Source organism: Rhineura floridana, chromosome 8 (assembly GCF_030035675.1).
Source record: "Rhineura floridana isolate rRhiFlo1 chromosome 8, rRhiFlo1.hap2, whole genome shotgun sequence".
NCBI lineage: Eukaryota > Metazoa > Chordata > Lepidosauria > Squamata > Rhineuridae > Rhineura > Rhineura floridana.
Window position 1 is genome coordinate 24226440 of NC_084487.1, and position 27327 is coordinate 24253766.

A 27327-nucleotide genomic window follows, 5' to 3' on the forward strand; every position below is an offset into this window, starting at 1 on the left:
TTAACGTTGGGAGTATGCCAGCCTTCATGGGAAGAGGAACTCAAAAAGGCACAACAAGAAGATGCAGACATGCTAAAATATCAGCAGGAGACGGGACAAGGTCAAGACTCAGAAGTAACCTTTCACTGGAGAAATGGACTGTTATGGTTCAAAACCGCCAGATATGTGCCAGAAGGGGAATTAAGGCTCAGAATCCTACGCCAGTGTCATGATTCCATCACAGCGGGACACTTTGGGATTTACAAGACCATTCAGAACGTGGCCAAGGACTTCTGGTGGCCTAAAATGCGTCGGGATATTGAGAGTTATGTAAAGTCCTGCTCTGTCTGTCTGCGGACAAAAACACAAACAGGGACACCAGCAGGACTGTTACAACCGTTGCCTGTCCCACACGAACCCTGGAAGGACCTCTCCATGGATTTTATAACTGATCTACCCAAGTCCCAAGGAATGACAGCCATCTTAGTAGTGGTGGATCTACTTACCAAAATGGCACACTTTCTTCCTTGTGCAGGGGCCTTAGAGGCTAAAGAAACGGCCAAGTTATTCATAAAAGAAGTCTACCGGCTGCATGGATTGCCAAACAGCGTAGTCTCAGACCGAGGAACTCAGTTCACAGCCAAATTTTGGAGAGCAATGTGGAAACAGTTGCAGACGGAATTAAAACTCTCCTCCGCCCATCACCCCCAGACAGATGGGCAGACGAAACGCTTGAACGCCGTTTTGGAAAGATATTTACGAAGTTATGTGTCCTATCAACAGACTGACTGGGTATCATATTTGCATTTTGCAGAGTTCGCCTACAACAATTCTCTGCACTCCAGCACTCAACAAACCCCGTTCTTCGCTAATTATGGATTCCATCCTAAAGTCTTTCCAAGCAGCTCAGAAGGAATGCTGGTACTGGCAGCTGAGAACTTCCTTAAGGAATTGCAAGCGGCGCAACAGACACTGAAACAGCAGTTAAACGAAGCCAAAACGGAGTACAAGCGAGTTGCTGACCTGCACAGGAAGGAGGGCCCCCCCCCTTCAACCGGGAGACCAGGTATGGCTGTCCACCTGCTTCCTCCAGATGCCGGGCAAATGTAGAAAATTACAAGACAAGAGGGTGGGTCCTTTCGAAATAGAAACTCAAATCAATCCCGTGGCGTACCGACTGAAGCTGCCTGACACGTTTAAAATACATCCTGTGTTCCATCGATCCCTCTTAACGAAAGCCGCCCCTCCCAGTGAGTTACGGCCGGAGGAACCTCCCGGAGCTCCACTCCTGGTAAATGAGCAGCTTGAGTTTGAAGTTGAGGAGATCTTAGATTCCAGGATCAGACGCCACAAGCTGCAGTACTTGATTCACTGGAAAGGCTATGGGGTGGCTGACAGATCATGGGAAGATGCAGCTGATGTGCATGCTTCAGAATTGGTAAAACTTTTCCATCAACGTTTTCCCCACCGTCCCAAGCCAGACAAGGGGAGGGGGGCACAGCCTGGGAGGGGGGATGGTGTCGGAAGGCAGAGCTGGGGTCCCAATCCCGGGGAGCTGGATCCCGGAGAGTTGGGAGAAGAGTATTCGGATGGATGGCAGAGGGAAGGGGGAGGAACTTCCCCCCTTTGGAGCGAAGACGAAACAGAGGAACTGCCAGTGATAAGGTCGCTTAGCAACGGGGAGCCTGAGCCCTCCCTGGACATTCTCACGCCTCCCCCTCTTTCAGGCTCAGAGCAAGAGGGGGAAGAGGGAGGGCTGCTCACAGCCGAAAAGCGGGGAGGCAGTTTACCATCAGCCCCTCCCCTATCCCCCATCCTGGAATCAGAAACTTCAGAAGAGGAGAGGGTGATGCTTCCCCCCTCACCGCGCACACACAGACAGCTGAAAAGACAGGAGAGAAGGGGGGGAAGGCGGGCAGTACCTGAGGGGCAGTTAAGGAGGAGCGAAAGATTGCGCGCCCGTTTGGCCCCTTCTTAAAGAACAGGTGGGAAGAAGTCCCTTGCTCTGTCAACTTTCTCCCAATGCCACAGGACCTGTATCCCTGTATTGATTCATGAGAAAACGCAGTCTTTGTTTGGACATTACCCTAATAAAACACGAATTAACTACAATCGTTGGTCTGGTTCCTGAGTCACATCCTGGGCCTGACACAAGCTGGTGAACAAAACAGTAACATGAATAAGGAATAGTCTGTAATGAAGAAATTGTAAAGTGGCATTTTTGCAGAATTTATTTCCTTTTCAATCATTCTTGTTTGGCTTTTCTATTTACACAATATGCTTATGATCATGGACTACTTTCTCTCTGTTATGCTGCAGGAGAATACATTGTGGAACAGTCTCCCCGAGGAGGTACGCTTGGCGCCGACACTATCATCTTTTCGGCGCCAAGTTAAAACCTTTCTCTTCTCTGAGGCATTTTAATCTTAGTTAAATGTTTGTAACTTGGTTTTAGATTGTGTAGTTTCTATGTGCTTGTTGTATCAGATTCTGTAATTTTATTGTATTTTATGTTAACCGCCCAGAGAGCTATAGCTAGTCGGGCGGTATATAAGTTTAAGAAATAAATAAATAAATAAATGTAAGGATTATATAGCCTTGTCCAATAGTCTAGCCCTAACTGTTCTAAAACTAGTAAAGAAATCCAAATAAAAGATACATACTGCTTCAAACTCAAACGTATATGTGCTGCTCTGGCAAAGAAAGAAAGAAAGAAAGAAAGAAAGAAAGAAAGAAAGAAAGAAAGAAAAAGAAAGAAAGAAAGAAACTAGCACCTCATAAGTGATCTTATGGAGGAAAATAATTACTAGTGACTTAAGAATCAGTGCGCTGGAGTTCTCTGTTCAGAGTAATTCCTTTAATCCTGGTGTCTCCCTCCTTTAACATGTGGGTCATCTGAGTCATTATTCACAAGCAAGAGCTTTAATTTTTCATGCCATTCATCAGCCCATATTTAGGTTTCTGTCTCTTAAATAGCGGCATTTCCACACAGCAAATTATTGAAATGGAGGAAGCTACATCCATGAGAAAAGTGGTCATGTCTCTTTAACATCTGCAATCTAAATGGTCATTTCTATGTTCATCAAGTTTCTTCATTGTGGTTTTACTGGAAGGTAAATCAAAATGTATATGGTTGCCTTTGTTCAGCAATCATTAGCTCCAGGCAACCATGCACCGATTCTCTACTAAGCATTGCAAATATTTTATTTAAGAAATTTATATCCACCCTTTTGACTTTAAAAATGTCCTCAAGATTGCTTGCAAACAGATTCAATTAAAATGCACACACACACAAGTAAAGAAGGAGCCCAGGGCAGCAAACAAGAAACATAACACTAAAAACATATTTAAAACATATTTTAAAAAAAATTTAAAAACATCTTTTCAAATACCTTAAAACAATTCCAACACAGATGCAGACTAGGATGAAGTCTCTACTTAAAAGGCTTGTTGAAAGAGGAAGGTGCTGAAAAGAGAACAGGAGACAGTGCCTATCTAATACTATTTAGCAGGAGTGGTCCAAAGAGTGGGTGCCACAACATTAGAAGTCTGCTTCTTATGTTGTGCAGAATGGACTTCCTAATTAGATGGTATCTGCAGGAGGCCCTCACCTGCAGAGCACAGTGATAAACTGGGCATATAAGGGGTAAGACGATCTTTCAGGTATCCTGGTCTCAAGCTGTATAGGGCTTTATACACCACAATCAGCACCTTACACTTAGCCCAATAGCTAACAGGCAACAAGTGCAATTATTTCAGCAGCAGAGTAACATGTTGGTGCTACAAAATAAATGTGTATGTCGCATATCCCTTACCGGTTAAGCTTCCTACTACATAACAAGTCTTGTGCATCTTCCCCATGAAGAGCTCCAATCCAATGATAGCATAGATAATTATGACAAACAGCACCAGCAGGGCAATGTGCAGCAAAGGGACCATAGCCTTGATAATGGAATTTAAAACCACCTGGAGGCCTGCAATGAGAAAGGCAACACTGTAACAATAAGTCAATGCTGAATTATCTATTGAAGGCAACACACCTAATTGTATGCAGGCAACTGCTTCATTTAATAAACATACAAACTCTTTCAATATTTCTTTGGCATTTGTTAACTGATCATGAAAGTGTCTATTATACTACCTACTTATAAAATGGTGCATATATGACTTCAATATCATGCTCACATGAGTAGAACCTAACCTCCAAAGTAAAACCTCTGATTGTTCAGGATTCATGCATTTGCTTTGCTTTACTATGTACTGTAATAGGATTAGAAGTCTTGCAGAACGTTGTCTTGGAGGGATGTCAGGCAAGAATTCAGCTTGTGTACAGGGGGCCCCTGCTTATACGGCAGGTTCTGTTCCGGACCCCTGCCGTAAAGCGGAAATCGCCGTAAAGCAGAACCCCATTGAGTATAATGGGGCGCATCGTCCGAAAATGCTGCAAAATGCTGCAAAAGCGGCAAAATCAGCTTTAAAATGGGGAATGAAAGCTGCCTCATTAGCGGAATGCCGGTAAGCGAAGCGCCGGTAAGCGGGGCCCTACTGTATCGACATTCAGCTCTGAACAAAGGTGGGAACTGCAGTCCCAAAGCAACCAAGACCCCAACAGTTGAAACTCAGTTCCTTCTGGAGTGCAACACAGATGCCATTGTTTGTTGGTTCTGGAAAACCAGCTCTGAAGTGGTCCTTGGGGGATAACTACAGATTTTGCAGTGCTACAGTAAATGCACTCATGTTTGCAAAGGCTTCAGAGATCCACAGATGGAAGTGCTATTGTAATAAACACTACCATATTAATATGTCATTAGTGTAGGGAATGCTAAGGGGGCATCAATTTAAGCACCCTAATAGCTTCAGAAATGGCCAACAATTACAAGCTCCCTTAGTTTTTTCTGAAGGCTCTGCAGTTATACTGGTCCTGGAGTTAACCCTTTAATGACTTTCTAACAAATTAGCTTCCAATCAGAAAAGTCAACATTTGGTAGATGTGTTTTGGGATGATGTTATTGTTGAGATAAACTTCATTACTGTTTCCCCATCACTAAAGACCCCAGCCTGTGCTTATTATCCATATTTTCTGGTGATACTATAGAAACACCTTCTAAGGAATTGACTGGGTTTATACTTGTGACAGAATATTTGATTATTACACACCACTGGAAAATGCTTCAGGATTGCATACCCAGAACTGGTAAACCAAACTTTGGGACTTGGCAATAATGGAGAAACTAACATGCCACCTTAAGTCACTAGGAAACTCAAAAAATGTAAATGTACTGCCTTCAAGTCGATTCCGACTTATGGCGATCCTATGAATAGGGTTTTCATGAGGCTGAGAGGCAGTGACTGGCCCAAGGTCACCCAGTGAGCTTCATGGCTATGTGGGGATTCAAATCGTAGTCCAACACCTTAACCACTACGCCAAAGGCAACAGATTAATTTTTGACAGTTTAGAATTATTTTATTTCTTTAGTTAATCAGGAAGATGGTGACACACAAGTCCAAGCCAGGAATACACAGATATGGGACTCATAAAAGGTTCATTCAAATTTGTAACAGAGGCCCACAGTTGGGAGATGCTACTTTTAAAGGTAGTCCCCAAGATGATCTAAATGTCAGAGAACACACAAATATAATATAGAAAACCTTCTCTTCACTTGCACCTGAGATTTGATATTGTCATGCATTGTTATATATATACTGTTTAGATATGATTTTTAATGATTTTTATTTGAGATTTTATAAATTACAAATAGGACACAAAGTATGCACTTAATACAAATGTTATAACTACTATTATATGTTTATTGATCCAGCGACCATTACAAACAAATGTTATAATGTGGTCAAGGCATTATTAAGGATGTTAAATATACAAATAATGAAATATCAAGCAAACAGTGTGATCAGACACAAAAAGAAAAAAAGAAAAAAGTTTTGAGAAAATCAAACATATTTCTGTTCCTTTCACAGAGTGTGCGGGAGCATTGAGTCCCTATTTTTTTGCCTGGGAGTTTTTCTATTTTTTTTTTAGTTGCAGCCATCCAGTTATTATAATTTTCATAAATTCCAAATAAATGTGTATTGGGCTGGTACGCTAGTCTGGGAAATTTTATTATTTACAAAAGAAATAAATTCATGCCAAACTACGTAAAAGAAGTCTGCATCATCTGTTCCTCTTATGACTCGTAGATGCTGTGTTACCTTTTCCATTAATAACATATGCCACACTTTATCATACCATTTATACTCAGGCCACTGGCTTCTTTCCAGTGTTGGGCTATCGTTAATCATATTAGTATGTATGCTGCCACTATTATAAAAGTTTCTATTATTTTTTTTAAAAAGTCAGCATCCAACATTAATTTGGAAATATACCTTTTACAAAGATATGAACATCAACATTTTAGACAAGTGTTGGTTGTATAAAACTTCATATGATTTACATGGATGAAGTAAAACAATATATCATTAATATTGCACATTGGGTGCTTCCACACTAGCCCTTTTCTCTGAAATTACCATCTTTTATTATTTATTTATTTGATTAATTAATTTGTATCCCGCCCTTTCACCCAGCAGAACCCAGTGCGGCTAACAAAGCACTAAAACACTTTAAAACATCATAAAAACAGATCTTAAAATACATTAAAACAAAACAGCATTAAAAACATATAAAAAACAACCTTAAAAAAGAGTTAAAAACATTATTAAAAAACATATTAAACAATTGTGACACAGATGCAGACTGGGATAGGTCTCAACTTAAAAGGCTTGTTGAAAGAGGAAAGTCTTCAAAAGGCACCGAAAAGATAGAAGAGATGGTGCCTGCCTAATGTTCAAAGGGAGGGAATTCCACAGGGTAGGTGCACCACACTAAAGGTCCATTTCCTATATTGTGCAGAACGAACCTCCTGATAAGATGGTATCTGCAGCAGGTCCTCACCTGCAGAGCGCAGTGATCGACTGGGCATAAAAGAGGTAAGACGGTCTTTCAGGTATCCTGGTCCCGAGCTGCATAGGGCTTTGTACACCAAAACTAGAAGCTTGAACTTGGCCCGGTAGCAAATGGGCGGCCAGTGCAATTCTTTCAGCAGCGGGGTGACATGTTGGCGATACCCTGCTCCAGTGAGCAGTCTTGCCGCCGCATTTTGCATCAGCTGCAGCTTCCGGACCAAACTCAAGGGCAGCCCCACATAGAGCGCATTACAGTAATCCAGCCTAGAGGTTACCAGTGCATGGACAACATTGGTCAGGCGATCCCGGTCCAGAAACGGCCGCAGCTGTCTCACCAGCCGAAGCTGGTAAAAGGCACTCCTAGCCACTGAGGTCACCTGGGCCTCTAGCGACAAAGATGGATCCAGGAGCACCCCCAGACTACGGACCTGCTCTTTCAGAGGGAGTACAATCCCATCCAAGCAGGCAACTGACCAATTATCCGAACTCAGGAACCACCAACCCACAGCGCCTCCGTCTTGCTAGGATTCAGACTCAGTTTATTGGCCCTCATCCAGCCCACCACTGAGTCCAGGCAGCAGTCCAGGGCTTGCAGGGCCTCTCCCAATTCAGATGTTATGGAGAAATAGAGCTGGGTATCATCAGCATACTGCTGACACCTTGCCCCAGAGCTCCTGATGACTGCTCCCAAGGGCTTCATATAGATGTTAAACAGCATGGGGGATAAGATGGCACAGCTGCCAGGGGCCCGAAAGACAGTCACCCAATGCCATTCTCTGAGAACGACCCTGAAGATAGGATCAGAACCACTGTAAAACAGTGCCTCCAATACCCATCTCACCAAGTCGGCCCAGAAGAATACCATGGTTGATGGTATCAAAAGCCACTGAGAGATCAAGTAAGAACAACAGGGTCGCATTCCCCCTGTCCTTCTCCCGATAAAGGTCATCCATCAGGGCGACCAAGGCCGATTCAGTCCCATAACCAGGCCTGAACCCAGACTGGAATGGGTCAAGATAATCTGTTTCATCCAAGAGTACTTGCAGTTGCTGAGCCACAACCCTCTCAATCACCTCACCTTCCCTAACAAGGGGGTATTTGCAACCAGTCAGTAGTTGCCACAATCTGTCCAGCTCAGGGCGAGAGCCACGAGATGGAGACGAAGGTGAGATCAATTCTTGTTTTATTAGAGTAATGGATACATCAAAGGCAGCACGCTTCATAGAACTCCCTATGCTAACTCACTACAATTCCCTAGCTAAACTCTACACATGCTCTGCAGCGTATGGAGTAAGTTGACTCAGCACCCTCATCTGGGAGCTGCAGTCTTAAATAGGAAAAGTCTTGGATTGTAGTCTCTGACTCCTTCGCAAGCCCTGCCTCTTCCCCATCCATTTCTCACCGACGTCGAGAGCGAGGCGAAGGGGGGGCATGCTTTCAAAGGCTCATCCGAAAGAACCGGCTCCTTAGTGACAGGCTCGAGGTCAGGAGGCGGAGAAGCGTTCAAAGCATCCTGAGAGCCGCTTGGTAAAGGGGGAGACAACATGCACTCTGAAACATCATCCAACGGCTCTCCTGGCATGTCTGGGGGCAGCGCGCTGTCCTCTTCGGAGGCAGCGCCATCCGTGGGAACTGGCATGATGTCAAACCCACTCCCTTCCCCAAGGTCTTGAGGAGACTCAACAACTACTGGATCCTCTGCGCCTTCTGACTGCTGGGGAACCTGAAACTCATGCCTTCCCCCTCCCTGGGCCTTGTGAGAGCACTGGGGCTCAACACAAACCAATGGGTCCAGGGTGGGCTTTTTCAGGAGTGGTCGAATCACCGCCTCTTTCAAGCTGGCTGGAACCACTCCCTCTCGCAATGATGTGTTGACCACACCCTGGATCCACTCGGTCAGACCCCCTTGGCAAGCTTTAATAAGCCAAGAAGGGCAACGGTCAAGAGGACACGTTGATGGCCGCATCATCGCAAGCACCTTGTCCATGTCATCAGGACACATCAACTGAAACAGTTCCCAAGAAGTTGCAGCAGACGTTGCACTGGACACCTCATTGGGGACTCATGGGGCATCCACTCATTGTGGATGGGGCATTAAAACTGCTATGGAGGCGAGCAACTTTACCCTCAAAGTGCCTTGCAAACAATTCACAGTGGGCCTCCGAAGGGTCTAAGACTCCATTTCCTGGAGTTTTTGTCAACAGACCCCTTACAATACAGAAAAGCTCCACCAGACGGCTACCTGAGGATGCAATGGAGGCAGAGAAGAGGGCCTTCTTTGCCGCCCTCACCGCCACACAGTAGGCACGGTTATGATGTTTTACTCGTGCCTGATCAGCCTCACAGCACGTCTTTCGCCACTTGCGCTCTAGCCGTCATCCAGCTTGTTTCATTGCCCTTAGTTCACTGGTGTACCAAGGAGCAAGCCGGGCTCCACAGTGCCAGAGAGGGCGCTCGGGGGCAACCGTGTCGAGAGCCCAACGCGCCTCACTGTTCCACAGCGTGACAAGGGCTTCAACAGGGTCACCTGCTCTATCTACTGGGAACTCCCCCAGGGCATTCAGGAATCCAGTGGATTCCATTAGGCTCCAGGGATGGACCATCTTAATCTGTCCACCACCCCTGCAAGGAAGGATCGGAGCCATAAGTCTAAACTTCATCAGGAAGTGATCTGACCATGAAAATGGGGTGACATCCACCCCCGCTATCTCCAGACCACCCCTTCCTCCATCTGGAGCAAAAACCAAGTCAAGGGTGTGCCCTGCCCCATGTGTTGGGCCAGTAACAACTTGAGACAGCCCCATGGTCATCATGGAGGCCATGAAGTCCCAAGCTGGAACACTAGAGGCAGCCTCAGCATGGACATTGAAATCACCCAGCACTATCGTTCTGGGCTCCTCCAACACCACGGCCGAGATGACCTCCACCAGCTCGGTCAGAGAAGCTGCTGGGCAGCAGGGTGGACAGTACACCAGCAACAACCCTAGTTTACTGTCTCCTCGGCCCATCACCAGGTGCAGGCCCTCGCAGCCAGCTCCAAGACAGAGTGGTTTCCTGGTGACAGAGATGGAAGTTCTGTAGACCACAACAACTCCTCCCCCCCATCCCTGCAGCCTGTGCTGGTGCTGCAGCGAGTATCCAGGTGGGCAAAGCTGGGTCAGATCAACCCTTCCAAGCTCACCCACCCAGGTCTCAGTAATACACACCAAATCGGCACCTTCATCCTCAATCAAGTCATGGATAAGAGTGGTCTTATTATGTACCGATTTGGTGTTAAACAACAACACACACAGGCCAGCGGGCACAGCAGACTAGCAACGAGGAACCAAACCATGAGAGGAGTGGCAGCAAGGAACAAGGCGCAGATAGCCCTGCCTTCACCTTCTCGGATAATTCACCACCTCCCCATGGCTATATTTCCCTCTGCCCGTTATCACTGAAATTGGGGTGGCATCACCCATGTTCCTCCATATTAAGACGCCTCCTAAACACCTAATATGGGCCCAACACAAGCCCACCAACAAAGCCTGCTGGAGCAAATTATCCCAGTAAGCCTCTGCGAGGATTGGGAACAGTCACACCCATTCAAACTTTTTCACACAGGGCCCATCTACTCCCCCTCCTGTCTCACACCCAGGGAGGGCCAGCCTTCTGCCAGTTACAGACTCTCACTCTGAAGGTATCTGGTGACTTTCTCCTCTCATTCAGTTCACTGCACAGGCTCCCACCCTGTGCAGGAACTACACATGCACCACACGCCCTCTCTACCACCAATCTCCTCTAGACTGGTTTAACAGAAAACAAATTAAAAAAAAACAAGAAAAAGTAATCTTTTGTTCGCTCACATTTTATGAAGGATCTACAATATGTCATTGTTAGCCTGTTGCATTCCAATGTTTAATAAATAATCATCCTACTGTTTTAGGCTTGATTTGTGGTGACTTTTTGTGGTGATAAAACACAACTGCACAAGCCCACTTACTGTAGACAGGCAATGTGCTATTAAGTCTTTTCAGCAATAGTGGGGAACTTTCTGAAACAATATGTAAATAGAAACACAGCCATCCTTCAAAGTTTGCACTTCTCTGAATTTTGCAATGCAGTTCTCCAGTCAAGTAATGTGTACAAAATGCATATACTAATATATAAAAGGTCTCAGGTTCAGGGCTGCTTGCTGGTTCCAATTCTGAGCACTTTATTGCTTTATGTATTTGAAGAATTTTTATTCCACTCTTCAGCGTAGTTGGAGTTGGACGGAATATAAACATAGGAAGGAGGTTTTTTTCACATCTCCTCTTGCCGGCTGTAATACTTACCTCTAGGATGCTACAAGCTATTAGGGGCTCCCTCCCTCTCCTCCACTTTCTTTTTTTAATTTTCAGCATTCCATGGAACAACTGCTCTCAACCGTAGACTAAAATGCTAGCCTTATACAATATGACAGACTTAATTTGTTTAGACCAGGGATGGGGAACCTGTGGTCCTCCAGATGTTGTTGGACCACAATTCCCATCAACCCCAGGCAGCAGGGCCAATGGTCAGGGATGCTGGGAGTTGGAGTCCAATAACATTTGGAGGGCTACCAATTCTCCATGACTTGTTTAGAACCTGTGTTTAACCCTGACTCTAATCTACGATAAAAGTTTATTACACTATTTTATCTATTTATTATTCAATTTATACCCTGCCCTTCCTCCCAACAGGAGCCAATTGCAGATCTATTACAAGCTGTTCTTCCCTATCCACAGCAACTCACCCATGCAATATGGGGATAATAAAATGCATTGTCATGGATCCCAAGGAGAACCTCTGGCAAGAGCAAGAGGTTGATGAGTCGAGTACAGATTTTAGGGAGGGGCAGTTGCCAGAAAGAATGAAGGAGGCACAGAGGAAAGGTCTTCAGAAATGTCTGGGCTTGCTAATAGAATTACTGAGAAAAGCCCAGAACCCCTCCTCCTTTCTCCTGAACTGTCCAGTGATGAATCTGCATGGGCACCCAGCCAAGATTTAGCTGTGGAACAGTTAAAACTCAATGAACAGCTGAGAAAGCAAAGTGAAAGCAGTCAGCCTGAGCCAAAGTTTACGCATTCACCAAGGTCAAGGAGATTAGACAAGAGACAGCTTCAGAAGATGCTTTTAGCTCCTAGAAAGAGCCTTTAAATTATAGCAAAAGCAAGAAAGACCTAGAATTAACCCACAGAAGTTAGTCCCTGCCCCTCTCTGATATAAACATTTGGTAATGCCTGTTTAACACTATGACGGCAACTCTTTGCTGTCACTTCCATGCCTTGTTCCTGAAATAAGCTTAGACTGTTTGGTATCCTGAAAGATCTTCCAGTATTCTGAGTCAAGCCTAGAGTGTGGTGTGATGTTCCTTTACTGACTTCCTGAATAAAGCTTCATGCAGAAAAATCCAGTCTTCTAGTCCTGTCTGCAGAGCCAGCCCCAGGCATGCCGGGGCCCTTGGGTACCAGCCTGCCCTGGGCCCCTCTGCTCCCCCTCCACGATCTGCGGAACTTAAGCATCCATGGACTGCAAGACAGGAGCTTCCACGCTGCCCGCCCACCGCCCGCCATCCCCCCGCTTCACCTACCTTTCCATTGTTTTTTGCAGCGCGTGCAGGTTTACCATCAATCAAGGTGGCGGCCAAGGTTTCCTTAAGAGGCTGAAGCCTCTGCCGCCATCTTTGTTGATGGCAGCAATGCCTGCACAACTTTTAAAGATACAGAAGACCTCTTGGAGGGAGAATTCCACCTTGTGGTTTTTCTCATTACAGTGTTGCAAGAACACCTGCACATGGCTGACTTTCTCTTCTCCTAAAGATACAGGATCAGTCTCAGGCACTGAACCTGGTGGCAACCCTACTGGTGTATCTCTTGTTAGAGTCTTGTCAAAGACCTTCACTAACAGCTGTATGAAACATATTCATTCAAGATCTCCTGTTGCCTCTAGCTGCCTTTATGCATGTGGCACTTCGTAGATCCTTGGAAATGAAGTCTACTACTAGCTCAGTCCCTCAGAATATATTCACTGCCTTCTCTTCCTTACTTATCTTTCAAGACTTTGCAATGCCTTCATTTTAATATTTTCCTTGTGACTTTAATCCTGGAACTGTAATGCACCAAAGGGTGTTATACTGTATCTCATGCACAAATACATTTACTTAAAATCTTCATGAAACCTTTCTTTTCTCTCTCCTTGTTGCCTTGTTATCTTGTTTGTCTTTAGACAATAAACTCCTGAGACTAGGTCCCCACAGCATAAGTATTATGCACACTGATGGTGCATTATGAAAAGAGAAAGCATCAATTTAATCCTTTTACTGCTCAATATATTGCTGTATGGCATTTCAAACTGATTACTGTCATTTGATCTGCTGTTAAGTGAAAAATTAGCTGAGATGTGCTCCATATACAACAGAATGAGGCTGTTTTGACACATAGTTCTATTTAGGTAAGACACTCATATGATCACAAGTGCAAATAAACATTACAATACTAAGCTCAGTACTGATAATGCCATGCCACCAAAAATGTAAGTGATACAACTAATTTTTTGCCATATAATCACATAAATCCAAATGAGTCATTTAGAATAATTCACTTGCCTAGTTTCTTTGTTTTCTGCACAATTTTCACACTTTGTATCTAAAACAGACTGGATGGATATACGTCTAATTTATTCTCGAGTAGAGGTTTTATAATTGCAAGGGTGGGGGACCCATTGAGATGGTCTGCCCTCTGAAACTTATGGAATCTGATGGATTCCTGAATGCTCTGGGGGATTTTCCAGCTGACATGCCTGGTGCTCCTGTTGAGGCTCTTGTCTCACTGTGGAATGGTGAGATGTGTAGATCCATCAACACAACAGCTCCTGAGTGCCCTTGCCATCACTGTGGAGGACATAGGTCACCTTGGTACTCCAGTAATGTGTGTGTGATGAAACAGGAAGGTCAGGGTCTGGAGCGCAGGTGGCATAAATCTCGGTCTGAACCTGACAGAACATGGGTAAGGTTGCACCATTGTGCCTACCATGTGGTAGTGGTGGCGGCAAAGAAAGCAACTTTTCCACCCCACCATTGCATCTGGAAGTAGCCATCCAGCAGAACTTCTTTGAGAGGTGAATAGGCTTTTGTCATCTAGCCAAGAGAGAGCATTGTTCCGACACCCTTAGAAGTCTGCTGCAACACCTTCGTGAGGCACTTTAGGGATAAAATCATTCAGATTCAGACAGAATTGGATGCCACAGTTAGAGCAAGTCCAGTGGAGGCATCCAGACCACTGCCTGTTCCATCTGTACTGGATCAGTTTCAATTATTGTTGCCTGAAAATGTGGACAAGCTGCTTGAAGAAGTGTGGCCAACCATCTGCCCCCTTGACCCTCGCCCATCTTGACTTCTTAGAGCTAGCTGTCGGGGGTTGACTGGGTAGGTCCAAGGGGGTGATTAATGCTTCACTGGAGGAGGGTGGGTACCATGTGCTTTGAAGGAGGTGATGGTGCATCCCATCCTTAAGAAAACCTCCCTGGACCCAAAAGTGGTAAACAACTATCCCCCAGTGGCAAATTTCCCCTTTTTAGGCAAAGTGCTCGAGAAGATGGTGGCAGTCCAGCTTCAAGTAATGCTTGGAGGAAGCTGATTAATTGGATCCATTCCACGTCTGGCCATGGTACTGAAACTGCCTTGGTCCCCTTGGTTGATGACATCTGTTGGGAGAGAGATTGGGAGAGTGCAACCCTGCTCATTCTCCTCAATCTCTCAGAGGCTTTTGATACCACAGTAACCTTTTTGAGCATCTCAGGGAGGTGGAGGTTGTGGACACTGTGCTTCAGTGGTTCTGCTCATACCTCCAGGGTCACTTCCCAAAAGTAGTTATGGGATGCTACTGTTCAGCACCATGGGAGCTGTCCTGTGGTGTTCTGCAAGGTTCCATCTTCTCCCCAATGCTATTTACATGAAGCCACTAGGAGCTGTCATCAGATTTGGAGTGAGGTATCATCAATATGCAGATGGTACCCAACTCTATCTCTCCGTTCCATCTGAATCAGGAGAGGCAACTGAGGTGCTGGACCGGTGCTTGGAGGCGGTGATGGACTGGATGTGGGCCAATAAATTGAGGCTGAATCCTGAAAAGACAGAGGTGTTATGTGTCCAGAGTTCTCATGTCTGGGTGGTGGAGAGATGAACTGTTCTGGATGGGCCTACACTCCCCTGGAAGGAGCAGGTTCATAGCTTGGGGGTACTCCTGGATGCAACATTGTCACTGGAGGCTCAAGTGGTCTCAGTGGCTAGGAGTACCTTTTCCAGCTCTGGTTGGTTTGCCAGCTGCAGCCCCTTTTGCACAGAGATGACTTGGCCACAGTACTTCATACTCTGGTAACTTCCAGATAGACTATTGCATTGTGCTGTACGTGGGGCTGCCCTAAAATGACTAGGGAAGTTCAAAATGCAGCAGCATTGTGATATTAGCAGTTTTATTTTCAATCCCTTTGGGGTACAGTTTTTCAGTCCATAAATCTAAAAGCCTGGAAATACCTGATGAACATGTAGGGCTTTGGAAAACCAATAGGGGCCAGAGATGTGGGCTGCTAAACATGAATCTAGGCCTGGAGGATATAATCTCCTTGAGGTTAGTCTACTGGACCTCAAGCTTTAGTTGTAGAAAGCATGACTAACTTGACCAGGAAAGAGGACTATGCTCTTAATATATTAAACCAGGCTTTATACTGCTTTATATTGCCTGTTGGGTGCCTCATCACTATTTCCTTCTGTACTTGAAGAGGGCTCTGAGCAAACATATGCCCAGATATCTTACTAGAAGTCCAATATGAAATGTGTTTCACAGGGAGGAGGCACATGGGAGGCATTTTGTGTCAGTATGAGATACTCAAAATAAACAAAGAAAGTCCTCAGTGTTTTAGAGAACTCATAAATCTTAAATGCAGCCATAACACAGAGAGGAAGCATCCCAAGGGCTTAGTTTCATGATTAATTGATTTAGTATTTATGATCAGTTCTTTTCACAGCATTTAAGAGGGTATTACGGAATCCAGAAAGTCACTTTGCTGTTTCAGATACACAAATGTATGTTAATTACTGCCCATTCCATTAAAGTGTTCAAGTGTACTACAGAAGCATAAGGCAGCTCACAATTGTGGTCCCTGGAGATTACAAACTTGAGGTTGTAGAAAATCAAAAGTTTTCACTGTTAACTGGAGATGGAATTGCAGACAAAACAGCAAGAGACAACTGTATCAAGAGATTTATGGGGGATTTTGAGAGGTTTATTAGAAATCACAGCTTTGAAGAACAGAAGGGATGGGGAGAAACAGAAACATTGTTTGCCGGCAGTGAGAATAGAATGCTGGACTAGATGGGTCTTGGCCTGCAGGTCTCTTCTTATGTTCTTAATTTGCACTTCCCAGAAAAAATACACAAAATGAAAGGTATCCTTCAAAATGTGTACTTCTCTGAATTTTGTAATGCAGTTCTCTAATAAAAAAAAGCTGTGTTTAAAATTCATATATTGGTGAAAATAACATACAAAATTCAATCTATTAAGGAAAAGTGCTTTGCAAAAATGTATGTTTAGGAGAAATGCATACTAAAATGCTGATTAACTTTATAAGTGTAAACTGATGTGCAAATACAGCAAAATGAAGAGGGTTTAGCTGCCCTCTTCAGAGTCCAAGGACTGCAGCTTGAAGGCCATGATAGAACTATGCCCTGCCCCACCCCACTGGAATCCATGGCTCTTAAAACAGGCTGGGCCCCTTTAAGAATAGAAGCTTTACTCATCAGGGTCAAAGGAAGCCACAGACCTATTTAAGGCTCAGTCCACCTTGTCTCTTGGACTTTGATTTCTGTTTGTCTGCCTTTGGTTACCTGGACTTACCTTCTGCTATGTTTAATCTTACTGGATCTGACATATGCTTGATCTGACCCTGTTCCTTGGATTTGGAAATGGTGTGTTGTATCTAATTAGCTCCTACTCAGAGTAAACCCATTGAAATCAATGGAGCTATGTTAGCCATGTCCACTGAACAGTAGTTAGTTGGATAAAACCTGGTGCCTGTAAAATGTAATTTGGGGTACTCTGTCTAGGACAAGCCCCACTAGGTTAGAACTCTGTCCACCCATTGAGACCACTGCCTAGGATAGAACACCAGGATGGAAGTGGGGGGTGGATGGGATAGACCATATTTTTTTGCTGCAATAGCACTTGGCTGGTGCAGCAGAGAAGGCCAGATTGGGCCTATTGCCACTACTTGCTGGTAGCTGCACTAGATTAGGATCCAGTGGATCCTTGGCTGCCCCCTTGCCATCCCCAAAATACTGTGGCAATAGTTTCTGCCTGTCCCCAGTTAGGTGGATGCAGTCAGAAGCTCTGCTGCGGTGGAGCCCCCCTGCAGGTGGAACCTGACACTGGTGGGGAGAGCTGGGAGGAGGGACTCCTATGCCTACCCAAATCCCTCCATTGTACTGGAATGGGGGGTTGAATTGCTCTGTTAAGGGGCTCCAGTGTGGCAAATATGCCAAATCATTTTACAAGAGGGGATAAAAATAATCACATCCATGGCAAACATAGTTTTGTCTCTTCAGTGTAAGCAGCCCACCTCTGCTGTTGTTGTTAAGTGCCTTCAAGTCGATTCGACTTATGGCGACCCTATGAATCAGCAACCTCCAATAGCATCTGATATAAACCACCTGTTCAGATCTTGTAAGTTCAGATCTGTGGCTTCCCTTATGGAATCAATCCATCTCTTGTTTGGTCTTCCTCTTTTTCTACTCCCTTGTTTTTTCCAGCATTATTGTTTTTTCTGGTGGATCTTGTCTTCTCATGATGTGTCCAAAGTATGATAACCTCAGTTTCATCATTTTAGCTTCTAGTTATAGTTCTGATTGAATTTGTTCTAACACCCAATTATTTGTCTTTTTTGTGGTCCATGGTATCTGGACAAATTCAGTCTCAGTAACTTGTAGCAACTCTATTGGTATGCCATCTGTTCCTGGTCATTTGTTTCTTCCAAGTATTTTAAGAGCAGCTTTCACCTCACATTCTAAAATTTCTGGTTCTTCATCATACGGTTCCTCTGTGAATGAATCTGTCATCCTTGCATCTCTTTTATAGAATTCTTCAGTGTATTGCTTCCATCTTCCTTTTATTTTAACTCGGTCAGTCAGTGTGTTCCTCTGTTGATTATTCAACTCTTGGTTTAAATTTCCCTTTAATTTCTCTAATCTTTTGGAACAGGGCTCTTGTTCTACCTTTTTGTTGTCCTCTTCTATTTCTATACAATAACTATTGTAATAGTTCTTTGTCCCTATGTACTAGTCACTGTATTATTGCATTTAGGGTTCTGACTGTGTTTCTGTCTCCTTTTGCTTTCCTTGTATCTTTAACCATTTAAGAGTTTCGTCAGTCATCCATTGAGGTCTCTCTTTTTAACTAGAGGTATTGTCTTTTTGCATTCTTCCCTGATATGTCTCTGACTTCAATCCATAATTCTTCTGGTTCTCTATCAACTAAGTTTAAAGCCTCAAATCTGTTCCTTATTTGATCTTGATTTTCTTCTGGGATGTTGTTTTGGCGTTATGACTGTTTTGTTGTTCTTCTTTAGCTTTACTCTGATTTTCGATATTACCAGCTCATGATCTGTCCCACAGTCTGCTCCTGGTCTTGTTTTTGCAGTAAGCATGGAACTTCTCTATCTTCTGCTACCAATTATATAATCAGTTTGATTCCTATATTGACCATTTGGTGATGTCCACATGTACAGTCTTCTTTTCGGTTGCTCAAAAAATGTGTTTGCAAAAAACATATTATTGGCTTCACAGAATTCAATAAGTCTCTCTTCTGCTTCATTTCTATCTCATAACCCCCATTTCCCCACACTTCCTAGTTCTTCTCTGTTTCCTACTTTTGTATTCCAGTCACCATGATTATCAGAACATCTTGTTTTGGTGTGTGATCCATTACTTCCTGTACTTCTGCATAAAATCTCTCCAATTCATCTTCTTCTGTGTTTGCTGTTGGAGCATAGACTTGGATGATGGGTATGTTAATATGTTTCTCGTTTAATCTCATTGATATCACTTGCTCAGACCTTGCGTTATAGCTCCCAATTGCTTTTGCTACATCACTTCTCACTATTAAAACAATCCCGTTTCTTCTTAATTTCTCATTTCCTGCAAACAACATTTTGTAGTTGCCTGAATGAAAGTGTCCCGTACCCATCCATTTTAATTCACTTACGCCAGGTATTGTAATGCTGATGCATTCCATTTCTTGGTTGACCATTTCTAACTTTCCTTGGTTCATGCTTCTCACATTCCATGTTCCTATTGTGTACGTGTACAACTTCACACTCTCCTTTCGCATCCGTGTGCATCAGCCTCTGGGCTTCCATTTGGCTTTGACCCAGTGGCGTCATTAGTCACAGCGCTACTTGTGCTTGTCCGTTGTTCTTCAGTAGCTCATTGAGTGCCTTCTGTGGGTCTCATCTTCCAACACTATCTCATGTTGCATTTTGGATACTCTGTTCATGGGGTTTTCATGGTAAGAGGCATTCAGAGTTGGTTTACCACTGCCTTCCTCTGAGTCTGGATGCATCTTAGCCTGGTGTCTCAGCTTTGACCATTCCACCTTGGGTGCCCCTGCTAGGAGTCTAGCCTCTTGGTCTAGACTCCTGACAGCATTGGTTCTTCCACACTCTCAAACCTCCTCACTACATTAAGGTGTGCATCCTAGAGGAGGAGCCCACCTATAGGCATAGATATATTTTATTTCTATTCAGCTGTCTTACACTGGGTGACAGTTTTTCTATAGAGGTAAGGTGCATCTCATTTAGAGGGAAAGTGCACAGATGGTAAGAAACTGACTAATGGTGAGTGCAGGCAAAAGAAAAAAGATGTAAAGCCTAGTGTCCCTTTTATCATAGTTGAAAATAACTATTCAAATACTCCTAATAGTTAATGTTATTGAGCATAACGAATTATTGGTATCGTGAATGATCACTGTGCTGATTTTGCATATGTTTAAGCTTTAATTGAATCATCACAAATTGCATTTAATTGCCATTTGAACCGAAAATTAACAGTTTTTATCTCTACATCATCCATGTGTGTCTTTACCTACCAGATGCGGATAATATTGCACACATCTGACGAACTCTAGTCCCCATGAAACCTCATGCCATAATAAATGCGCTAGTATTTAAGGTGCCAGAAGATTGTTTTTGCTGCAAAATGTTTGCAGACTAGCATTCTGATAATGTAACTGTAGCTGCTACAGCATTCAACAGCACATGAAAGAACAAGTAGAGAGGGCAAAAAAATCAGCAGAAACATGAAAAATTCTTTCTTGACTGCTTCATCATTTCAAGTAACAACACCCTTGGTACAGATAATGTAACAAAGAATTGGAGTTGAAATTCCATAAACCAGAATATTATATACATGGATGTTTTATGACCAAGGTTCAGGTGATTCAAGATGGGCTTGTGAATAGAAACGGAGAAAAGAAACCCCTCAAGAAGCATTCTAGTCCACTTTTTTCTACTGTTAATAATTTAGGGTCTTACACAGTTTCCAACATTTATTTTAAAAGCATATCAGTTCACCTTAAAGAAAGAATGGAAATAGCTGCAGCTGCCTGCTGATGGCTGAAATTGACTCCATAAATGTTTCAGTAAGCAAAATGCGTTAACTGCCTTCAAGGGGCTCATAGACTATAGTACTTATTTACATTGATAACTTGTATAAAATATTTATTATGTGGAAGCATCTGCATTTTTTGTGATCCTTCTTTACATGATGCCATGGAATGCCATGGAATAAGTCCAAAGAATGGAAGCCTAAACGACTTGTTCCCCTCTCCTGGTCCCACAGGAACTTCTCTGTGGATTCAGGCTCCACAGGTGCCTCAAAACTAGAGGTGCTTGACATATAACACAGAAATACAAGTGTTTAATGTCTGCATACACCAGTAATATACACCTGTCAACTGCATCTCTGATGTAGGTGCACATCTTTTAATTCTATGAACACATCTTTCAAAACACACCTGTCTTCCTTTTGTCTTGTTGTATTAGAGTGTAAATACTAAAAAGGATGTAACATGCAAAACAGCCATGAGATGAATGCTGAAATCAGTAAGCAGTCACAGAAAGGATAGCTGAATTCACTTTACATGTATTTACATTTCACTATAGGCCTACTCCTGCAAGATACTGTGCATTTTTAACAAGGTAGGGCTCAGGCTTTCTTTTTCAAATAGCAGCTGGCTCCATGTTATCTTGGAAGCCAATGCTGACATGTGAGAGAATATCAAAAGCAGTTTCTATTGTGGCTCAGAGTAGCTGGTATTTTAAAATGTATTTCTTTATTTATTAAGGATGAAATCCAAGCCCTCTTTGCACCCAGCACTGCTGGACTCCACCAACGGAGTGACACCAGCATCAGTCTCCTGGAGCTGCTGAATGGACAGGCAGAAGGTCACCAGTGGGGTTCCCATCAGCAGCAGCCAGCAGAAAGCCCTGAAATTAAGCATTCCAAGGGAGGGGAAGGAGCTGAGTTGGCCCCAAATCCACTGGATCCTAAGCATACGCCATGCTGTCATGTGACCATATTGGGCCCAACTGAGAGCCAATCACTGTGCCAGCTCCAGGCTGGCACAGTGATTTGCCTCCCCCCACCTTCCACCCCAACTGATGTGCACTACATGGCTGTGGATGTGGCAGTGGCTCCACCACTTCATTAGGTGCCACTAGGAAGTGGCTGGGGTTTGGATTGTGCCATTAATTGCCTAACCCAGGCCCGTATCTAGGTGACTTACAGTCAAGTTTAAAAACATACCAAATTGTTAAAAATTGTTAAATTGGTTTTCTATATTTTTATATTTATGTTTTTAAATCAATTAAAAATAAATAAATTAAATAAATTAAAATAATACATAAAGACACCACTAGCCTCCATGGCGGGAGAGAGCTCAAAGCTCTGTAGCGTATGGTTCAATACTTGCTGATATGGACCGTGAATTTTAGATGCCTAGGAAAAGAGGCAAAAGGTTCTATTCAACTGTTTCCATTGATGGAAATATGTCAAGACAATCAGAACTTTCCAAACAAAGGGCTGGTGAAGTCCTGATAGCAGAACTACAGAGCAGCTAATTAACTCACATGTAGTCATAGTACTGTACTATAGGTCTTAAAGGGATTTTTAAGAGTCATGAAGCAACATAGACAGGGCTGACACCAGGCATGAGGGGGCCCTCAGGCACCAGCAGACACACCCATGCAGCCGATACTGGCCTAAATAGGCCTGGCTGCCCCACCTCCCACGTTGTCACATCTGCATGCTAATGCACTATGTGCACAAGCCTTTGTACATGCCGACAAGGAGGTAGGGAGGCTGGACCTACTTAAGCCCACGCCGGCTGCATTGGGGGGAGGGTTGTTTGTCTACCTACAGCACAAAATGCTAACATTATTCCCCTTTTAAATACTGGTTTCATAGTCTAGCTTAGATATTGATTTAGTGTTTCACAAACAGAGATATACATTACTCACATTGCTATCTGCTCTCACTTGACATCAAGTGCCTTTAAGACTATTATTTGGGTTTTCATACTTTATACTTTAACAACCTATATTACAAAACCAAAGATGGGATGATCTAGGGCAATTTTTTATGTGTCTCCTCCCCCATGTGCTGATTTAACACTGACTGTTCAATTTAAAACCATATGAAAAGATTATGAAAATAAAGGTTTTGCATATATTGAATACAAGGCAACATTTCAAAACATCAAGGCACAGACAATCAAAAGTAACTCTCTGCAGTAATTCAGTTCAGCTCATCTCCACTTAACCTAACATCATCTTACCATTAAGACAGTTTCTCTTGTGACTCAGATAATCAAATAACAGTTTAACCAAATTAGCTAGATAAAGATTTGTTTCTTTATGCTTTCAGAAAGTGTTATCTTTTTGATAACCACAGAGTTATCATTACTTAATAGCCAACTCAATTCCTTATCATAAAGACGAGGGAAATTTCCATTGTTCTCACAAGAACCTTCTTGGGGCTGAGAAAGGAGCTGAAACAAAGAAAAATTTTGCCATGTAGTGCATTGCAGAAATTAATGGAAGGCACTTCAACAAACTTCAAAAAATTAAGACTGAGCTACTTTTTGGAAACTATCATTATATACGGTTGGATCCAGATTAACTTAGTCTCACTTAAATCAAGGTGAAAAATAAGTCATGATAACAAGCTTAAGTCCTATTGATTTCACTGGGAACCAAATAATTTAGTCCAGATCCAGCCTATGTGGCTGATATGCAGGATGCCCAAAAGACAAAGCTTTCTGGACTTAATTTGAACAATCACTGTATCCACCGCCTGTATTATTATGAGTGGATTTGCTTGTTTTAAAACATGCCCCACTTCAAAACTTATCTCTAATTAAAAAACAAGTTCTTTCTGGAGATGACAGAAGTGAACATCTACACCAGGTTCTAACAATCAAGGATAATTTGGACTAGCTTTATTCACAATAACTATAAGTGCTATTCAACAGAGTCCTACTCAGAGTAGACCCACTGAAACTAATGAACCTAAATTAGTCATGGCCATTAACTTCAGTGGGTCTGCTCTGAGTAGGACTAGCATTGAATACCACCCATGGTTAATTGTTACATGAATGAGTCAATGCAAGCCTTGCGATCGTGTGCTCCCTTCCTCTGTCCTCTGGCACAGTTGTAAGGAGGCTTGAGTCTGCCACTTTTCTTTCTTATTAATTATCATTTTTAGTGCTATATCCAAATCCTGACCTGTGGTTAATCCTAACTGTGGCTTATTGAAACAAAGCAGCTTCATAAACCACAGTTTGAACTTGACTTGTTTCAGTAAACCATACTTTGTTCTGGTTCAGACATATTACTAAATTATAGTTAGTCAAAAAACAAAGAGAAAACATCTTATCTTATCTTGGCCATTTCAGAGAGGGGAGCAGCAAGCAAGCTCCAGGCTAACCTTAGCTTGTTCCTGTAAAGATAAACTATAATTTATTTTTATGTTCAAATGCAGCCACTGTGTCTCTGGATACTGATCCCAGCACAATCTATAGTATTTACCTAAACCGTGGTGAAATAATGCATCGCCCAGAACCAACCTAGATGCAGTCTTTACACTTACACATAACTGCATTCCTGCCAGACAGACAGGCTTCTGACAGAAGCCAAGCCCACTAAGGGCCAAACTAGACATGATGGTAAATGAATAATTGCATTTAATGTGCTTTTTTCTTATAACAGCAGGGCACATGTGGGAATTGATCAGGATTATGGGTTGCAAGATGGATTTTTTAAAACCTTTTCTCTTGCCATATTCCAGAAGAAAATTTCCCCCATCTTCTGTTATACCTGGGGGTAAGTGGGAAGGAAGCATCCATTAGCACCAGTGGAAGCTTTCCTCCTGCAGCCAATAGAAGCTGGGAAGTATTTTTATTGAAAGCTCCTGAGGCTAACAGCAACTTCAGGGGTGCATGTGATCTTTATTGGGATCACAGGAGTGGGCTTTTAAAAAAAAAACTCCCCACATGTTGCAGTTCTAATCCTTCCTTGCAACTTATGTTTAAAAGAGAGAGAGAAACGAACCGTGTCAAAATCAGTCATGTATTTAACTTCACATCTAATTTGGCTCTTAATTTCTGGGGCTTGCACTAAGAACCATACAGCCTACAGCTGCCGTCTAGCCTAATAAACTACTATAGGCCTACAGCATCATGCAGCGTCCCATGGGGCACGGCAGCAGGGTGGCAAGCAAGGCAAGGGGCATGAGGGAAGCAAGCATGGCTGGAGGGGGAGGAGGGTGACCGGGCAAGCAGGGCGGCCAGGTCTAGGGCAGTGAGGCAAGTAGGTACAGCAGGCAAGCAAACAAGGTGAGTGGGTGTGGAACAAGCAGGCAAGTGGCTAGGGGACAGGATGAGTGGCTGGAGGGCAAGCAGCAGCAGACTAGGCAGGAGGCAGGTAAATGCCCTAGGTGAGGAGGTGGCGGCACCATTTGTCAAGGGGGAAACAGCAGTGCAGGGCAGAGGCAGGGGGGCAGCGACACAGCATAGGAACAGACGAGGAGAGTTAATGGGCCCATGGCAGCCAGCATGCACCAAAGTGTGGAAGAACTGAGGGGAATTGTGAAGGCGATTGGTGATGGGAATGGGGTGCTCGGGGGGCGCATTTCCAAGTGTGTGTGTTTCGGAGTCTGTGTACATGTATGTAAGTCCTTCTGTGTGTGTGTGTGTGTGTGTTTGGGGGTGCCTGTGTGTGTGCTTCTTTGGGGGTATCTGGGGGTGCTGGTGTGTGTGAGTGCCTGGGATGTTTGTGTTTTTTTCATAAAAAAAATGAAAGCTCAGAGTTTGGGGCACCTGCCTGAGAGCACCAATGAAGGCCTTCGTGGGTGCCAGGTTGGCAACCCCTGCCTTAGACTAAGGCCTATAGTAGCTTACTAGGCTTATGAAACTTAGAGCCTATGCTAAGGCCTTAGATACTAAGCTTAGGCATACTCTAGGCTTAGAGTCCTACCTCTGGCTATGAGAATAGGCATGTACACAATCTGTGACTATCAGAAGCCTCTGGACTGGGCAAATCTAGTATAAATACTTGGAGCCTGGCCTCGTGGCCTTGCCTAGTCAATACAACAGTACCACTTGCCTGTTGCACTTCTGGCCCAGTGTCTTCAGCTTCCAGGTTATGCTCCCAGCACTAGAGCATGCCTGCCAAGTCCAAATTCGGAGACAGCTGCCTTCTGCTTCAGCTCCACCCTGAAACTTTGCTCTGGTGAAGTGATAATGGCAAGACTTTTATAGTATGCACTTATTTCTACCATGTGGAAATATCTCCATTTTTGTGGGTCACCAGAGTAGGCAATCACCTTTGGACATTTACTACCAGAGTAGCTTCATCAAAAAAAACCCACCACAACCCAGGAACAAGGCTCCGCCCCCCCACATAGCCCTTCAACTTGTCACTTGCTGAGAGATTCACAACACATAAAAGGATGACAAATTCAGACAATAATCTTGCAAGTGTAAAAAGTGCACCCTGGGATCTGTATATTACAGTAACCTTTACTTTCTGATAAAAGATTGTAGGATTTATTATTGACATGTTTTACAAAATACAGAAATAACTCTTTCTAAGGGACTCTCTTGAGATTATAAACTATGGGCCTAATACCAAAAGGCACTATATCAGTTGTTGCCATCTTCTGCTCCTCCTCACACAAAATGCTATAATAAAGTACTGGCTAAATTGCAAAACATCTTTACAGACAAGCAAAGCTCATAACAAAACCAAAACGCATGAATTCACATAAGAGTACATGTTCACGAAAACAAACGGGGAAAAAACAGTTTGCCACCTAGCATATATATATACCACCCACACAGACAACTTGCAACAAATGGAACCTGGCTCAAAATAATTTTTTCACAGTTACCTAATTCCTAGCTCTTCTTATATGATATCTTCCTATCTATGCTGAACAGTGAGGAGCATTCTACAACATAACAAAAACCCTCAGTAGATGTGCAATGCAATTCTATGGACATTTTTCTCCAAAGCAAGTCCCCTCATGTTTAGGTAGGTAGAGTTGCAGTCTTAACGTACATGATTAAGGCTGCAGACCTAAACAGAAATATCAGAGAACAAGCTACAACGAACATGTTAATTCTGAGTAAACATGCACAGAATTGTGCTATAAATATCTGCCATTGAAATCAATGGGGCTTTAGAGTGCTTAGAATGAGTCCCAAGTCTACATGGTCTGGGTCCAGGATACTTTACTGTCTGCCTCCTCCTTTATCCATGCTTCCTCCAATGGCTCTAGGTTCCATCTGCAGCATGGCAGATGGTCAACAGAAACTAGGGATGAGTGAATGTGTCTCTTTCAGTTTCTCTCAATTTCTCATTTTTCCAGTCTTAGGTTCAGTTCCCCATATTTCCACATCAGTTTGTGATTCTTTAAAAAACACATTCTCATGAAAATTCATCATTTTAGTGCAAATTTATCCTAACATAACACATTTTTGTATACAATTTTGTATGTTGGTGATATTTGACATCAACACAAAACTGAGCCTTCAATGTTTTGGTCTGCATATTGTTTCAAAAATGCAAATTAGGGTGGTTCACCTTTAAATGTGATCTGAATCAAACTTCTCCCCCAACCCTACCTGAGACAGTGTCTGTTCAGTAATGACACCAATGCTGTAGAACTCTTTCCCTAAGGAGGTTTGCTCTCCTGGGGCTGTATCCAATGCTAGTCCTACTCAAGAGTAGACCCACTGAAATTAATGAACATGACTAATGCCAGTTACTTAGTTGTAT

At 43.4% G+C, this 27327-nt stretch overlaps 1 protein-coding gene across 1 annotated transcript in view; it reads right to left on the minus strand.

Annotated features, from left to right (window-relative positions):
- CACNA1C (calcium voltage-gated channel subunit alpha1 C) overlaps window positions 1–27327 on the minus strand; it is a 722305-nt gene that overhangs the window by 287123 nt on the left and 407855 nt on the right. The window contains exon 6 of the mRNA XM_061638625.1: window positions 3795–3953. Coding sequence (XP_061494609.1) covers window positions 3795–3953 — 159 coding nt within the window. The remainder of the gene's footprint in view (window positions 1–3794; window positions 3954–27327) is intronic.